General features: G+C 49.5%; 1 protein-coding gene across 1 annotated transcript in view; it reads right to left on the bottom strand.

The window, feature by feature from the left end:
* Nucleotides 1-18,541, bottom strand: part of LOC138498205 (GTPase IMAP family member 6-like) — a 319,027-nt gene that overhangs the window by 115,757 nt on the left and 184,729 nt on the right. Inside the window, exon 5 of the mRNA XM_069622087.1 lies at nucleotides 14,598-14,650. Coding sequence (XP_069478188.1) covers nucleotides 14,598-14,650 — 53 coding nt within the window. The remainder of the gene's footprint in view (nucleotides 1-14,597; nucleotides 14,651-18,541) is intronic.

Raw genomic sequence — 18,541 nt, 5'->3', positions numbered from 1 at the left:
AGGTAGGCATCATGACAGTACCCCCCCTCAAGGCCCCTCCCAAGGTTCTTCCCTCCGGGGGTTTGGGCTTGTTCGGAAATCTCCGGTGAAACCTTTGCACTAATCGAGGTGCGTGGACATGGTTAATAGGCTCCCACTATCTCTCCTGAGGTCCATATCCCTTCCAGTCAACAAGATAGAAGAGTTTCGACTTTACCACCTTGGAGTCTAAAATGTCTTTAACTTCGAATTCTAATTCCCCTTCAATATGAACTGGATCTGGAGGCTTGGACAATCGGGTTCCTGGTTGTACTGGCTTCAAAAGTGATGCATGAAAAACTGGATGAATACGCATGTTGGACGGTAGATCCAGTTTAAAGGCCACTTGGTTGATTATAGCTTTGATGGGATAAGGTCCTATGAATCTGGGATTGAAGGTTCGCGGGCCCTTGAGGGGTAAATGTTTAGTTGCTAGCCATGCCTGGTCTCCTACTTGGTAAGGAGGAGTTTTACTTCGGTGCAAATCAGCGTTTTCTTTATACTTTTTCTTGGCTTGCTGTAAATGAGTTGCAGCTTCTTTGAAGGCTCGGGTTATTGTGGAATGCAGATGATTTACTGCAGGCATTTCCAGGGTCAGAGGTGGATCTAGGTCAGAGGTCCGTGGATGGTGACCATACAAAGTATAAAAGGGGGTTTGTCCGGTTCCCGAATGCACTGAATTGTTGTATGCATATTCTGCGATCCAAAGGATGTATTTCCAATTTAACTCGGATTGGTGTAACATGCACCGAAGATATTGCTCGAGAGTCTGATTGGTTCTCTCGGTTTGTCCGTCGGTCTGGGGGTGGTGGCTGGTGGATAACCGCACATCTATTTGTGCTAGTTGGCAACACTTCTTCCAAAAATGTGAGATAAACTGACTTCCACGATCCGAGACTAATATGGAAGGGAAACCATGTATGCGAACTATATTCTCCAGGAATTCCTTGGCCAAGGTGGAAGCTGAAGGCAAACCCTTTAAAGGGATAAAGTGGGCCATTTTGGAGAATAGGTCCACAATTACAAGGATTGTGTTGTAACCAGCACAAGGAGGCAGATCAGTTATAAAGTCCATTTGACAGGGTGTGCCATGGCGCCGGTGGAATATCCAAGGGTTGAAGTAGGCCGGCTGGCCTTTTCTTTTGAGCCTTGTTTTGGGCGCAAATTCCACAAGACAGTACAAAAGACTTTATGTCTTTTCTCCAAGAAGGCCACCAGAAGTGGCGTTTGATTTATTCCTCCGTTTTAGCGATACCAGGGTGTCCTTCCATTAAAGATTCATGATGATGGGCAATAACAAGTTCTTGCAATTCTTTACTTGGCAGAAACAACCGCTCCTGGAAGTAGGGTAAGTCATCCTTAACGGTGTAATGAGGACCCTTTTGACTCCATTCCAGTAAGGTTGAAGAGTCTAGAAGTTGTTTTACTTGCATTTGGATATCCTCAATAGTTTGCAATGAAGTTAAGCCTAAGATTCTTTGCTCAGGTATGATGGGCACAGGTTCTAAGCTCGAATTAGGTTCTTCCATGCCAATCCGGGATAAGGCGTCCGCTTTTCCATTCTTGCAGCCAGGGCGATAGGTAATTACAAAATCAATTCCGCAAAGAATAGAGCCCATCGGAGTTGTCGTGAAGATTGAGCTTTGGCCGTTTTTAAATACTGTAAGTTTCTGTGGTCCGTAATTACGGTGATGGTGTGTCTTGCCCCGAGAAGGTAGTGACGCCAAGCCTTGAAAGCAGATTTGATGGCCAGTAACTCTTTATCGGTAATTGCGTAGTTGATTTCAGGAGGAGAACATTTTCTGGACCAAAAGGCCACTGGGTGTAGTTGGTTAGTTTTTGGGTCTCTTTGCGACAGGACAGCTCCCATGGCCGAACTGGATGCATCGGTTTCCACTATGTACGGGAGATCTGGGTGCGGGTGCTTCAATACAGGTGCAGAGGTGAATTTGGTTTTCAGGTCCTGGAAGGCTTGTTCGGCCTCAAGAGTCCATTCGAAGCGTTTGTTTTTCTTTAGGAGAGCGGTGATGGGTTGGACTGTTCGTGAAAATTCCGGGATGAATCTTCGATAGAAATTGGCAAAGCCGAGCATGCTCTGAACTCCCTTCACCGAACTTGGAGATGGCCATTTGAGGATGGCGTCCACCTTTCGCGAGTCCATTCGGACTCCTTGAGGTGTCAGGATGAATCCGAGAAACTCAACTTCTGTGGTATGAAAAACGCATTTTTCGAGTTTTGCAAATAATCTGTGCTGGCGCAGTTTCTCAAGAACTGCCCTAACATGTTTTCTGTGATCAGATTCTGAAGAAGAGTACACCAGGATGTCGTCAATGTAAACAATGACACAGACATCGATAAGTTCCCGAAGAACATCATTCATAAAGTACTGAAAGGCAGCAGGTGCATTGCACAAACCGAAGGGCATCACCTGATATTCGAAGAGCCCAAACTTGGTGCGGAATGCAGTCTTCCATTCGTCGCCTTCTTTTATGCGCACCAGGTGATAAGCTCCTCGGAGATCTAACTTGGTGTACACACAAGCGTCTTTCACCTGGTCGATAAGCTCAGGGATCAAGGGCAGGGGATAACGATTCTTAATCGTTATTTGATTTAGGGCGCGATAGTCTATACACGTTCTAAGGTCGCCTTCTTTTTTCGGCACGAAGAACAGAGCTGAAGAGACAGGAGACTTGGACGGGCGAATAAAACCATTGGCTAGGTACTGATCTAAATACTGACGCAAATGCAGGTTCTCAGGTTCCGTAAGAGCATAAATCCTACTACAAGGTAGTTGAGCTATGGGTACCAGATCGATTTGGCAATCATAAAACCGATGGGGAGGTAACGTGTTAGCCTGTTCTTTCTGAAAAACGTCTTGGAATTCTTGATATTCTGACGGTAGCTGTACAGGGGTGGAAGTTGCTGAGGCTAAACCCATAGCTGGATTTCTTGGATAACAAGTTGGTTCACAATCAGGAAAACTTATCTTCTTTGGTCGCCAGTCAATTCTGGGATTATGTGTTTCTAACCAAGGAATTCCAAGAATTACTTGAAATTGTGGGGCCTTGATCACATCAAACACGATTGCTTCCCAATGTCCATCCTGACCCACCAGTGTCACTTCAACAGTGGAATGCGTTACAGGCCCTGAGGCTATTTCGGTTCCATCTACTGTAGTAATGACATCTTGGGTTACTTTCGGGCAGAGAGGAAGCTTAATCCTGGAAGCCAATTCACGGTCTATGTAATTTCCAATAGCTCCACTGTCGATGTATGCTTTTATAGCATGCAACTGCTGAGGCTGTTTTGGGTCCACGAGCACCATTGGCATGACAAAATGCGAGGTCAAAGAGTTAGTTTTCAAGCTCGGCAAGCGGACCCCTACGCTTGCCGGGCTACGTCGTTTCTCGAATCAGGTGTCACTAATTCGTTATCAGTAGCTCCAACCACCTTCTTAAGTGGTTTAACTGGACAATTTCGAAGAAAGTAACCGGAAGTCCCGCAATACAGACAAAGTTGCATTTGCCGCCTTCTCTCTCTTTCTTTCTGCGTTAATGGACCTTTAACACCACCGATTTGCATAGGTTCAGATACGTCGGTACTCTTGGAGTTAGCGTGGGTTTTGATCGGTGCTCGGTTTTCATACTTGAACCGATCTGCTTTTCCATTTTGAAGTCTGTGATCAAGTTGAACCACCAAGTCAATGTAGTCTGCGCAGACCTGGGGTGGGTTTACTATCAGAGCTAGAACATCCTTAAGCTCTCCGCGCAGGCCTCGATGAAACAATGTGATCCTTTTGCTTTCTGGCCATCCAGTTTCCACAACCAGTCTGTTAAAGGTGGCTATGTAGGACAGAAGATCCTGATTACCTTGTCGTAAGGATAGCAGTTCGTTATCAAGGGCCTGTCCTTGAGAGTGTCGAGCGAACAATCTTTCCATGCTGGCCTGGAAGCCCAGAAAATTCCGGAGAATGGGATCATCCTGATTTACCAATGGAATAGACCAATCGGCAGCACTGCCACTGAGGTAAGATAGTATAAAGGCTACCTTGGTCTGGTCATTAGGGAAGGCTCCGGGTCTGCATAGAAAGTGTAAACGACATTGGTTCATAAAGACGGCATATTTCTTGGGATCCCCCGCAAAACGTTCAGGCGGGGCCAAAGGCATGTGTCCAGGTAGATTAATTTGTACCGGGTTACTCAAACCCATTGATGTGGAAATGTCTCCGGAATTAGGTAAAGGAGTGTGCCCTGCCTGGGCCTGTAATAACCTTTTGGCTAGGTCATCTGTTCTTTCCTTGGATAAGATCAGTTCTCTTTTGAGAGCGTTAGTCTCCTGGCGGGCTGAGTGCACCTCTGCCCGTAATTCCCCCAAAAGCTGGGCCAGCTGGTCAGTCTCGGAAGTCTCCATAGCGCCCGGGTGGGAAATTGTGGGTAGGCTTCGCGTTCTGTAACGCTCACCTGATTCCCACGGAGGCGCAGGTCTGGCTTCGAGTGCTGATGCTTCTTAAATGGTGAAGCGCAGGGCTCTGAAGATGGACAGGAAGGGCCCTCTACTCTGGCTTCTCCGGCTCGCAGGAATATTCCCCTGTGCGTGAAAAGGGAGTATTACCTACTGACTGAGTTATGCTCGAGCCTCCCACTCTCTTCCAACCCTCCACGATACCCTTCCACGATTCCCCGTGAAGTCTCATCTTAGGGTCAGGAAGGATGAGCTCTCCATCCTGCTTCTAATGCAGGGGCGCATTGAAACCCAGTTACTTCACTGGATTGAGGATTTGTGGGAGTTCAGGTAAGCTTGACTATTCAGGTAAGGCTTTGTAAAAGTTCTGTTGCAAGTTCAAAAGTCCAAGCGTAATAATAATGTTCATTGTCTTTTGCAGCAAGCGCTAATGCTTATGTCTTTTTTCCCCTTAGAGGCCGGGGTTCGGAATGCCGGAGATATGGCGCTGACCCGAAGGGAAACGTGCAGTTCCAGTTCCAGTAAATGGCAGGTTAGTTCTGGATGAGCGCTCGGGAACTGTCTTTGCTTACGCTCATTCTATGTCTTTGTCTTTTTTCCCCATAGGGGCCGGGGTCCAGAAAATGCCTGGAAGCGGCAAGACCCGAAATGAAATGGGAATGACCCAACAGGTAAGTCTTATTCCCTTCCTTCTCTCACCTCTTATTCTTGTCTTTTTCTCTAGGCTCTGGGAAGTGGCTGTGTATCCGGATGATCGCTGCTGAAGATGGAGGAACCCAGGAAAGGTGAGTGAAATGCAGCGCTGCAGCGATCGTAACGAAATGCTTTTAAAAAATAATGTCTTCCCTTTCAGGATCGTCGGTGATGTCTCTGTGGTGCAGATTCAGCTGGTAAGGTCTCTTGTCTCCCTTTGCAGGTGATCAAGGATGCTTTTCCTTCTTCTGTTCTCTTGTTCCCTTCCTTTGCAGGTGATTCAGGATGCTGACAGGCGTGGCTGAAGTCCAGATGCAGGAGCTGACACGGTGAGCATCCAGCTGCGAGGAGCAGAACAACGCAAAGCATGAGTTGCTGATCGGGTGTGGTTTAAATAGCTTTGGAAGAAGTTTCCAGTGTGTATCCTTCCACCGATCAGGTATGTATCCTTCCCCGACCACACCCGGGTGGAAAGTAGTCCCACAGGTAAAGTAGTTCCATTCAGGCCTCAAGAGGGCCTGGATGTAGCAGCATGGTCTGCATCAGGTAAGTGCACATTAAAACACTTGAACACATGCCTAGCTTTATGAGCCTGGCGCCTAAGGCGCCAGGACAGGGGTCCAACATGAGCCTGGCGCCTAGGGCGCCAGGACTGCGTCCAAAGGGCCCCAGCTTGGGCCCGCTGGCGCTCCCCTGGGGGAAATGATGCCTGCCTCTGGGGTTGCTGGGTGGGACCTGGCTCCTTGGAGGTAGGCATCATGACACAAGCCTTACCTCTCCAAACCTAACTGCCTCTCTATAGCGAGAGCAACCATTGGAGCCAAACTGGACTACTGTAATGCTCTCCTAGCAGGAACATCAGCCAAAAACCTAAACAGACTACAAGTCACGCAGAACAATGCTTTCTGGGCCGCTCTCAGTATCCCAAGAAGAGAACATATCACCCAGGCCAGGCACTCAGCACAATGGCTCCCGGTCAAAGAGCAGATCACTCTCAAAATCCTCAGACTCACACACAAATGCCTTTCTCTCTCCACCCCCTCCTATCTATCAGAAACCATCTTCAAACCATCCTCCTCCCGTCCCACCAGGACGCAATACTCCAACCTACTCTGCATCCCACGCATCAAAAAAGCCAAAGCCGGAGGCCTAAGTTACCCCTACATCGCAGCCAAGACTTGGAACGCTCTCCCTGCAGACATTAGAGCAGAAAACTCACTCCCTATTTTTCACAGGAAACTGAAAACCTCATTCCTTGCAAAATAATAGGAAACCATCAGGAATCCTTGTAAATATACTGCATTGCTAATGTGTACATGTCTTCTGTAAATATTTTTATTTGTATGTAAATATTGTATCCTATGTAACTAAGATATTGTCTGTAACACTGTAACAAGCACCACGATGCCCCTGGGCTGATGTGCGCTCTACAAATCTGAATAAAAAAAAAAAAAAGGATATCGTGGTGGTGTTGTCGGTGAAGATCCTCACCACTTTGTCCTTTAGGGACGGGAGGAACGACTTGAGCACCCAGAACACTGCTCGGAGCTCCAGAATGTTGATGTGGAGAGACCTCTCCTCCGGGAGCCAAAGGCCTCTTGCGTGGAGATCTCCGGTGTGGGCCCCCCAACCCTCCAGAGAGGCGTCCATCGTCACCGTCTCCTGAAACGCCGGGGTCTGAAAGTCCGTGACTGTAGTGAGGTGCGCACGGGTACCACACCATAGGATCGCCTGACGGAACTCCTCGTCGAGAAGGATCCTGTCTTCGAAGCAACCCGTCGCCTGAAACCAGCGGGCATCGAGGAACTCCTGTAGCAGACGCATCCGAAGTCTGCAAAGAGGTACAAGATAGATGCATGAGGACATCATCCCGAGGAGGGACTTGATGGACCTCACCCTGGCCACATCCGTGGCTAGCAGGCGCCGCACCTTGCCCAGAATGGCCTTCGTCCTCTCCTCCGACGGGGAGGCCAATTGCCCCACTGTATCGAGCTTCGCTCCCAGAAACAGTGCTACTTGCGACAGAACCAGGTGGGATTTGGGGTAGTTGATGGCGAATCCCAGTTCCGTGAGCAGCCAGACGGTCCTCGTTGTGTGTTCGACGGCAAGTTCTCTTGTCCCTGCCCGGATTAGCCAGTCGTCCAGGTAGGGGTAGACGTGGATCCCCTGCAGGCGGAGCCGCACCGCCACTGGTGCCAGGCACTTGGTGAATACCCTGGGCGCCGACTTTAATCCGAACGGCAGGGCTCTGAATTGGTAGTGGCGTCCCTGAACCACAAACCTGAGAAACTTTCTGTGTCCTTTTAGAATGGGGATGTGGAAGTAAGCATCCTCCAGGTCCAATGACGATAGGAAGTCGCCGTCCTCCAGCTGTCCCAGCACGTGCTGGAGGGTGACCATCCTGAATTTCTGCACCTTGATGTACTTGTTTAACTGACGCAGGTCCAGGATGGGGCTCCAACTGCCTGTCTTCTTTCTGACGAGGAAGTACCTTGAGTACACTCCGGAGCCCCAGAGCCTCCTGGGGACGAGCTCGATGGCACCTTTCTTGAGCATTGCCCTTACCTCCAACAGCAGTTGAGGGACATGATTCTCCTTCCTGGCCACGGGAGGAATGCGAGGACACTTCTTTTGGAATTCCAGCGAGTGCCCGTTGGCCCGGGTGTCCAGCACCCAACAGTCGGTGGAGATGCACTCCCACACACTGACGAACTTTGTCAGTCGGCTTCCCACCGGGGAGCTTTGGTGGGGGCCCGACGCCACGGGCGGTTCAGTCTTGCATGGAGGAGGCCTTGCCGCCTTGGCCTCCTTGACGACGATGGCGGGATCCCCCTTGCTTGCCGCGACCTCTGTAGGCCTCCTGGGATGAGGAGCGGGCCGCCTGGCGGTATGTAGAAGAGCCACCGCTGGATCCCTTGGAGGCACCCTGTCTGCCTCCGGAGCTCCGAAAGGGCCGTCGTTGTTTAAGTACCCCTAGGGCCCGGGCTGTCTCCGAGTCAGTCTTGATGGCCTGGAGCGACTCGTCCACCGTCTTCCCAAAAAGGTTGTTGCCGTCGAACGGCATATCCAACACTCTGGTCTGGACGTCCTGGCGAAAGTCCATCACCTTGAGCCATCCTCGTCGTCGGAGGCAAACCCTGTTGCCCAGTTGGCGAAATCCGGTATCGGCAATGTCCGTTGCCACCGTTATGGCGTGATCCGACGCCACCACTCCTTCCTGTAGAATTTGAAGGGCCTCCGCCCTCTTGTCGTCCGGTAGGAAGTCTAGCAGGGTAGCTATCTTGAACCAAAGCTCCCTGTCGTAGCAGGCCACGATCGCTAAGGCATTGGCCGCCTTAATCGTCATCGCCGCCGACGAGATGACTCGTCGTCCCATGGAGTCCAACTTCTTGCCCTCGCTGTCGGGCGGGGAAGTGGAAGTTGAAGCCGCCACACCTGCTGCTTTCTTCTTGGCTGCTGCCGAGACGACAGAGTCCGGCGTGGGCTGGGCCCTGAGACACAAGGGGGCAGCATCGGGGACTTGGTACTTCTTCTCGTACCTGTCCCTCTTGGCGGGTGTCGTGGAAGGGTTCTTGAGGATAGCCAGCCCCTCGTCCCAGATGTCGTCGAGCAACGGCACCGCGAGGACCGTCTTCCTCTTGGCCTCTTGTCATTGGTAAAGAAACCCTTCCTTTTTCTGTTCTTCAAGGCAGAGCTGGAAGAGCTCGGATGCCGTGGTTATCATGGCGCGAAAGGAGCCAATTTCGTTGGGTGGAGAAGCCCGAGGGGGGGTGATGACGGGATGTCCGATGTGTCATCGCCACCGTCATCGTCTGTCCCTGTCGCTGTATCCGTCGCCGTATCCTCTCTAGGGTCCAGCGAGGGGGATGAGCGGTCCACCGGCCTCGCAGGCATGAAGGGAGGAGCGGGGTGGACTCTCCTCCGCTTGTTCAGAGGGCTTCCCGACGGGCCTGGTTCTGGATCCTCCATCGGGGTCCGTGGTAACCTTGTCCTTATCTCAGTACATAAGGATTGGATCACCAACAAAATGGCCGCCGAGCTATCCTGGGGCTCGGGTAATGGCTGGGACGGACGGGATGGCCGCTCCACTGGGCCCTCTTCGTCGCCATCGTCGCTATCTTCGATCACCTCAGCGGGAACCGTCCCCTGGGATTGAACCTTCTCGAACTCATTGAGGCCTATGAACCACTCGTTGAGGCCCTTCCCGGTTTCCACCAGATCCTCCTCAGAGGCTGATTCCAAGTCTGTAATGGCCACGGGCCCACCCCCTCTTTTTCCGCTGGGGACTTCACGGGGGTCTTAACGATGGGCTGGAAAGAGGATTCCCTCCGCGGTGGCAGGGATACTTTGGGCCCAGAGGCCGTTTCCACTGGCGTAGTCTCAGCCGGCTTCGCCAGGGTCGCAGCGACCACTTCGATAGAGGCCTTTGCCGGCTGGATCAAATCCCTCACCACCTTAGGTGCGTCCTGGGCTTTCGCCTTCGGGGGAGGGTCAGCGCCTCGCTCCCCTTCGGGTCCCTTCGAGATCGACCGGGGCCACTCCAGCAGCTTACCCAGGTTCTCAGACTTCCTCTTCCCTGAACCAGGGCGCTGGCTCATGGTTGAAAGTGCCGAAGAAGTCGCGCCCTGCCTGGCAGCCGAAGAGCCTGACCTTTCGGCGCTCCCGGTGCCCGCGGACTCGCGATGCTTGGCCTTCTGTTGGGCCCCCGTCGCCGGGGCACCCTCACAGGACTTAGAAGCCCGCTCAGACTTTTTCTTCGCCTTCTCACCTGCTGTGCCCTATTCCAGCCAGACGGCGAGGCGGGAACAACGATCTTGTCTGGTCTGTTCCGAAAGGTTCTTGCAGAACGCACAGTCCTTCTCCACGTGCGTCTTGTCCTCATGAAGGCAGTAGAGACATCGCAAATGCTCGTCCTCCTTGAAAACATTTTGTAATCCGCATCCAGGGCAGCACCTGATCAGATTGGATCTGGGCGTCGAGCTTCCCTTGTCCTGGACCATGTCCGTTGAGGTAGGCCGCAGATCTTCCGGAATCCTCCAAGAAGCGTAAACTCGATGAAAACTTCACCCTTGAGGGGCGTAGAAGAATTCCGAAACGGGTCCCCGTTATCAGAAGTAGAAACGGTGGAGCTTGAGGCTCGGTTAAACCGAAAAAATGAGAAAATCTCCTGAAAAAGCGCGAAAACGCAGCAAAAACTCGAGAGCTAAAGCACGAGGACTCCCAACACTTGAACGTGCGGTAAAAATCTGAGGATGGCTGCCAGAGGCGGGGCTTAGAGAGAGGGCAGTCATTGGCTGGGGGCAGTATGACCCAGAGATCAGTGATTGGTTACTACTTAGAAAGACAGATCAGAAACGAAACTGATACTGATTTTTTCTTTACCGAGGATTCCCAGCCTGACGACAGGGAATATTCATGAGCATGTGAATCCATTCCAGACCCCATGCTGGAGAAGTGCCATTTTGCTCGGTTATCACCAAAGTACTGTTGATACTAAAGTCCTACCTTGATTATCTTGTTCACAATCCAATTGGGAAGTGTTGCTGGTGTGTTTAGGAGTCTAAACCTGTATAACTTGTTGTTTCCCTCCCTCTGAAGAAATTGTTAGAGTGCCATTTCTGCTTGGTTTACGCTGTGCCATTTTGCTCAGTTTTCACTCTTGCTCAAACTTGTCTACAATTTAAATAGGGAGTTGTGTATAATTTTCATGACTGTTTTAACTTGTGTGTGAACTTAAGAGTGTGTAAAATAAATATATATATTCTTTTTGATCCAAAGCTTTGGTCAGTGTTTCCTTGTTCCATAGTATTGTAGTCCTATTGTATAAACCCTGAACACTGCTCATCTCCCTCTTGAGATAAGTCTGACTGCTTAGCCACAGCTACCAACTAAATCTTTGTGGTACAGACTGATACCAACGGGGATTTATTGCATATACATGTAGTCTTAATCTTCTGTAGTGCTCCCTAAGGGCACTGCACAGGATTCTGCCTAACAGGCTACTGTTGAAAAGGAATGTTTCAGCATAGTTTGGAGCCTTAGGTGTTTTAGGATCTACCTTACATCTTCAAGGTCCAAACAGACCATAAACCCCAGAAGTGGTTTATGCAGATGAAGGGTAAAAACCAGAAATTGGTCAGATGGTCCATTAGACTGCAAGGGCTAGACTTCACCATTGAGCATAGGCCAGGGAAGAGTCATGATAATGCAGATGGCCTTTCCAGAAGGTATGTTGACCGTCTGGAAGAGGGTGTCAATCTCGTGGGAGATTAGACCACATTAACCTCAGTCTGGGGGGTAACTGTGATGCTGAAAATGCATTGATGGGAAAGGGCCTCCATGTCCTTGTTCTGTATTCCTTTATCATGTGTGTTCTGTGATATTTTATGACCATGAGTCCATATGGTACTCCTGGCAGTGAAGCTCTTCCTCTTTTTGATTTTGTGTACAGACCCTTGGGATACCCTTATGGCACCCATGGGTGGGGCTACAACCCTGTACCCTTAGTGAATGTTTTTGAGCACCTGTGTGTGGCCCACAGAGCAGGGTATGGGCTGGTGGCTGCTCCATGCTGCATTTGACAGGTGCTCTGAGTATCTTCCATTTTGAGATACCCAGGCCCTGCCATTGGAATCAGTTGATTCCCGATAGGAGACAGGATGGCCCCGGTGGCCTCTTGCTTTCTATTGCCTGTCACCTTGTTTTCCCAAAGTCCTGGCAAACCCTGACTCTGTCCCTTCCCCCTGACTAGCTGTTGGGTAGAAGTTCCATATATGGTATTGTGGGGAAGTCCATGCCAGACTGGATGGAGCCTTCCCAGTGACTGTATGTTGTGGGCACACCCTTGGGGTGGGTCCTGGGTGAATGGAGTGTGTGACCAATATGCACTTCATGTTATGGGTGTCCGGTTTCTGGTATGTAACACAATGAATGAGACAGCCCTGCCCGAAGCTGGCATGAATGCAGTGTTGAGTGCTGAATGGCTGAGTACTTGTCCCAATACACATTCCTTGTTGTGAGTATCTGGAGGGAAGTGAATGGCCTGAATGCACTGTGAGCCTGCTTGGCCGCCTGCCTGCTGAATGCCCTTCTGGATGACTGGTTGTCCGAGTGTGACCCAGCAGAATGAATAAGAGATCAAACAGTATATCTGGGGACATCTCACTGATGAAAATCGTTAAGAAGCTGAAGTTGAAACTTGATGCTTGATCTTGAAGCCGGGCCGGAAGAGGAAGGTTAACAGCTGTTTCCCTTAGATACAATCTGAAAGCTGCTGTGCCTTCGAGAAACTGATCTGAGAGAGGACCTGGCTAGGAGACCTCTTCTTGAGCTAAGAGGGAACATCGTGCAGACCGCTAACCTTCGGCGAAGTGCCCTGGAAGCCAGCCTTCGAAAGACTGTTGACCGAGAAGGGGACCTCAAAGTAAAGCACCCGGATATCGAGGCCATCAAAGACCATTGCCGTCGACCAGGGTTCGGAGGATTTGCTGTTAACGATGTAAGCCTGTCGAAGCCATGAAGCCCAGAAGCGGGGACAGCTTGACACTGTGCTGCCGAGAACCGGAGCGCAACGCTGCATTGCCTACTAACACTTTGAATCAAGGACTCCCTTGCTCATCACCGTCGACAGCTTTGTCCTGCTGGAGAAAGTCAAGGTAGCTGACGAACTGAGGAGAATGCTCAGGTGGGTTTCCTGCCACACGAAGACCACAAAGACGCTGATGACTCAACGCCCTTGCTGGGCCAAAGTTCTTCATTGACTCTTTGCTGCAACAAACTATCGCCGTGGAGGTGCACAGCATGCCTCTTCTTCGGGAGGATAGCTCAGGGGCAACATGCTCGCCTTGGAAACAAGACGACATGAAGCACCACATGTTGGATCGCCGGGTCCGCGCTTAGAAACCTCTGGGTATTAAGCACGTTATAGATAACCTATCATATCCTATCATATCATATCTTAACAGGACGCCCACGACCGATCGTCGATGAGAACCGTCAGGACCGAAGGTGCGGCCTCAACGCCATTGTTGACCTTTTTTTCAAGCGATCTCAACGATCCGTGGCTCCTGTTTTAAAGGGAGTTCACTCAAGAAGGATCCGTCGACGACCCGACGTCGAACTCTGCTAAACCAGGTATATTGGGGTGGTAGAACTTTATAGTAGGAAATAAGACTCTCATTTGCAATATATAGACTGGACTGGGCTTGTTTTATTATCTTATTTACAGGTTGCCGAGGTGTGGGGATCCTCACACAGAACTGTGCCTAGTTGTAGGGGCCCAGTATTCTGCCAATTACTTTACCAGCTTGTTTTCCTCCTCGAGTCTATTGTTGGTTCACTTTATTAATTGATTTGTATGCCATTTGAAACTGTCCTCAGTTGATGCATTTTAATGGAATCAAAGAAGTAATTGTGCTACCACATAGAGACTGTATATATTTATCATTTTAGAATTGCCTGAGCACAAAGTGTGTTATTGTATATGTACATAATCAAAACTTTATTGATATAAAGAACTGTGTTATCACTAAAATAGTGTGTGGACATTCCTTTGTGGGGGCTTGTAGACTAAACTGTACTTAAGAACCAGCCTGCATCACCTCCTGAGAGCCTAAGATTTGATTGCTCATGCTATGCAGAAGGGCAGCCATGATGAGGAAGAGACACCTATAAATATAAATGAAAAGTGATGGTTGCTGGGAGCCTTTGTCGGTCATCCTTCAGTACGTAAATGAGACGTGGAAATGGGACGAGATGCAAAGGTTTAGAACACATCCTTAAATGAGAGCTGCAGGCCTGTATCATCTTTAAAGATGGAAATAGTAGCCGGCTTCTAGTCGCCCAGAGCCATCCAATCGGAAGGAGAAGACGACTGATGAAACCGGGCAGGCAGCCTTGAGACCTGTCTGCCTTGAGAAGCTGTGTGTAACCTAGTACTGACCTGTAAGGAAAGGAATATTCTGGAGCTAAAGGCAGGCGTTTAAGGTAATGTGCATTCCCACAACGTGTTGTCATTGTTGCTCTGAACTGGGGGGAGGGGACTTCCTGTGATGACCCCTGGGGGCACTGTGCGGTCTGGCTCAAATGACTTATTCTGTTTGTAGGACGCGCATTAATGATGTACTTGGCGTTGTACATGTTCTAATTGTTTTTAGAAAATTATTCTTGTCCTGATATTAACTGTATGGCTTACTGTAAAACAGACACTTATAAATGAATTTGAAAATATGACCACATTACTATAAGAAAATAAGCCTAAAAATGCCCTATTCACCATGTTTGTATATTGGATGTTCCAACGCATGTGGAACATAGAATGTTACTGAAGAGGTGCTGTAAAGTCAGGAGCTTCATATGGCATGGCCAAATGGACAACAGTCCAATAATAGTTCAATAAAGGCCCACTATGCTCAGTACATGCTTACCTTTGTCCACCGTCACACACTTCTCTCGCCTCTGAAATGTCACATTTTCACATCTGAAAAGAACAGAAGCGGTTTTACTAAAAACTAAGGAAAACCACAAGTCAACAAACACTTGTAGAGTGGCAACTCACTAAGTGACACATGCAATATTTCCAAGAACATGCTAACAGACAGCCTTCCCCTCCTCCCCTGAAACACATGCCTCCAGTGGCAACTCACTAAGTGACACATGCAATATTGCCAGGCCATGTTAACAGACAGCCTTCCCATCCTCCCCTGAGACCCATGCCCCCAGTGACAACTCACTAAGTGACACATGCAATATTGCCAGGGCCATGTTAACGGACAGCCTTCCCCTCCTCCCCTGAAACCCATGCCCCCAGTGACAACTCACTAAGTTACACATGCAATATTTCCAAGAACATGCTAACAGACAGCCTTCCCCTCCTCCCCTGAAACCCATGCCTCCAGTGGCAACTCACTAAGTGGCACATGCAATATTGCCAGGGCCATGCTAACAGACAGCCTTCCCCTCCTCCGCTGAAACCCATGCCCCCAGTAGCAACTTACTAAGTGACACATGCAATATTGCCAGGGCCATGTTAACAGACAGCCTTCCCCTCCTCCCCTGAAACCCATGCCCCCAGTGGCAACTCACTAAGTGACACATGCAATATTTCCAAGAACATGCTAACAGACAGCCTTCCCCTCCTCCCCTGAAACCCATGCCTCCAGTGGCAACTCACTAAGTGGCACATGCAATATTGCCAGGGCCATGCTAACAGACAGCCTTCCCCTCCTCCGCTGAAACCCATGCCCCCAGTGGCAACTCACTAAGTGACACATGCAATATTGCCAGGGCCATGTTAACAGACAGCCTTTCCATCCTCCCCTGAGTCCCATGCCCCAAGTGGCAACTCACTAAGTGACACATGCAATATTGCCAGGGCCATGTTAACGGACAGCCTTCCCCTCCTCCCCTGAAACCCATGCCCCCAGTGACAACTCACTAAGTTACACATGCAATATTGCCAAGTGCATGCTAACAGACAGCCTTCCCTTCCTCCACTAAAACCCATGCCCCAGTGGCAACTCACTAAGTGACACATGCAATATTGCCAAGTACATGCTAACAGACAGCCTTCCCCTCCTCCCCTGAAACCCATGCCCCCAGTGGCAACTCACTAAGTGACACATGCAATATTGCCAAGTACATGCTAACAGACAGCCTTCCCCTCCTCCACTGAAATCCATGCCCCCAGTGGCAACTCACTAAGTGGCACATGCAATATTGCCAGGGCCATGTTAACGGACAGCCTTCCCCTCCTCCCATGAAACCCATGCCCCCAGTGACAACTCACTAAGTTACACATGCAATATTGCCAAGTGCATGCTAACAGACAGCCTTCCCTTCCTCCACTGAAACCCATGCCCCCAGTGGCAACTCACTAAGTGACACATGCAATATTGCCAAGTACATGCTAACAGACAGCCTTCCCCTCCTCCACTGAAATCCATGCCCCCAGTGGCAACTCACTAAGTGGCACATGCAATATTGCCAGGGCCATGCTAACAGACAGCCTTCCCCTCCTCCACTGAAACCCCTGCCCCCAGTGACAACTCACTAAGTTACACATGCAATATTGCCAAGTGCATGCTAACAGACAGCCTTCCCTTCCTCCACTGAAACCCATGCCCCCATTGGCAACTCACTAAGTGACACAAGCAATATTGCCAAGTACATGCTAACAGACAGCCTTCCCCTCCTCCACTGAAATCCTTGCCCCCAGTGGCAACTCACTAAGTGGCACATGCAATATTGCCAGGCCCATGCTAACAGACAGCCTTCCCCTCCTGCCATGAAACCCATGCCCCCAGTGGCAACTCACTAAGTGACACATGCAATACTGCCAGGGCCATGTTAACAGACAGCATTCCCTTCCTCCCCTGAAACCCATGTCCCCCCGCGTACGCTCCCAAAACCCATGCCTCCCCAAAAACCATGTCCCCCCTGAAAAATAAAGGGATTACATACCTGCTATCCCATGACCACTCCCAACGCGTTCCTGCCCCACCCCATCCAAAACACCTCCTCACGGGAACTCTGAGCTGGCTTTACTGAAGCCTTACCCTCAAACTTTGCACTCAAAGTGCCTACCAGTGTTTTTTCAAAGCAGTCTTTTGAGAGTTAATGGGCCTCATTATAAATTGTATGCACCCGGTAAATCCGGTGGGATATCGGCAAACGGAATTAGCGTTTTCACCACTTGGTCTTTCGAATTACCAGCAGATTCCAAGTGGCGGAAAAACTGGTAAATCCCCATTCCATGGCGTCCAATCCATGGGGGTATTTGCCGGTATTTCTGGCACTGGTAATGCCAGATTTATTTGAGGTAGCGTGCGGTAATTACTGGCAGCTCAGAGCTGCCAGTCATTCCATGCACCCCACCACCAAACGTGTACTCTGCCAGTCTGGAACAGTGCCAGTATACGGAAATACCAGCACTTTTTTCCCAAGACTGGCAGGGTTATAAGCAGGCCCAATGACTTGTAAACACATTGGCAGCATTAAATGCACTGATGGTCTAATAAAAAATGTCTTAACCAGGTCTGCCTTCAGCCAATCTATAAGCAGTATGTCTGTCCTTTACAGAAGTCCTGTTAAAACAAGGATTGGCAAAGCCAACAGTTTTGGCTTGTGTATACGTATTAGGAATTTGCCAGGTTCTGCTATTAAACGCACAGGTACTCACACTATTTTGCACCTGCTACCCTGAATGAATGGATAGTTAAGAGCACTAGGGCAGCGACTGGCAAGTCCCTTTCCCATGCCGACACAAAAGCACAGACTGTTGGCATTGCCAGTGCTTGTATTTGTGATCTTCTGGAAGTGTTGGCTTTTAGCTCCTATGTTTTACCATTCTTATCTTTGCACACAGGACTGAGTGCAAACTGATCTTAAACTCCAGCCCTGGCTGAATAACATGGACCCGACAAAGGGAATGGAGAGCTCCACATTCCAGCATCTTTAGTCATGAAATCCCATGAAGTTATAGATGCTGAGTTCTCATAACAAATACACTTCCGTCCCACTGCCAAACAAGTGGTCAGCATGTGGGAAATAGAAAAGGCAACTGGACCATTCCTGTCTTTGCCCTCCCCCTGCGCCCTTTAATCAGGTGGTCAATATTAAAGAGCAAGCCGGGCTCTGCACGCTTTCACTTGCGAATTGTGCACCAAATGGGTGTCAGGAAACAGTGCCAGAATGCAGACCTAGCTTATCAACGGACACCCCGATCTTCCTGAGTAACCCCACTACCCAACCCAAACCACACATGATGACTAAGAGACATGATATGATATCAGTTGGTCGTGATGTGCTTTAAAACTTATAATGTGTCTCCAGGTACCACTCACACAGTTTACTTTGAAAAGGTCGGATTAGGGAATCTGGGTTGCGTTCTGTTTTTTTTTTTCTTTTGGCAGCCCTTTCTATTTTTTGTACCAGTTGTGCCCTGTCAGAGGTTTATGCGCTGCACCATTATGCCATATTATTTCCAGTTATCCAAAATCTGGATCATTGAAGATCTGGGGTAACAGTGCCAAACCATTTTCTGCACATTGCACCAAGCCCCAGAATGGAGAGGGCCAACCCATAATCCAACGCTGTCTACTTCTTATAACACGTTCCCACTTCTTTTTCTCCAAAAAGATGATAAAATGCTGCATGCGATTCTAATCAGCCAGTCAGGGATATCACCCCACTGTGACGGATTAACTTCCTGGGCACCTGTGATCCAGGGATAAATATCAGTTTCTAAACCATCAATCAGTCCCCCACACCTCTAGCACACCAGAAGGGATACGAACAGATTGGAAACACAAACAATTATAAACCTCCTTGTCCAATTTTGGTAACGTGGCAAAACGGCAGGCTTATCTCC

The sequence above is a fragment of the Ambystoma mexicanum genome, chromosome 5q (assembly GCF_040938575.1).
Source record: "Ambystoma mexicanum isolate Mex_15411 chromosome 5q, UKY_AmexF1_1, whole genome shotgun sequence".
NCBI classification, from domain to species: Eukaryota; Metazoa; Chordata; class Amphibia; order Caudata; family Ambystomatidae; genus Ambystoma; species Ambystoma mexicanum.
The sequence above is the reverse complement of the archived record's forward strand: the minus strand, read 5'-3'. Positions and strand labels throughout refer to the sequence as shown.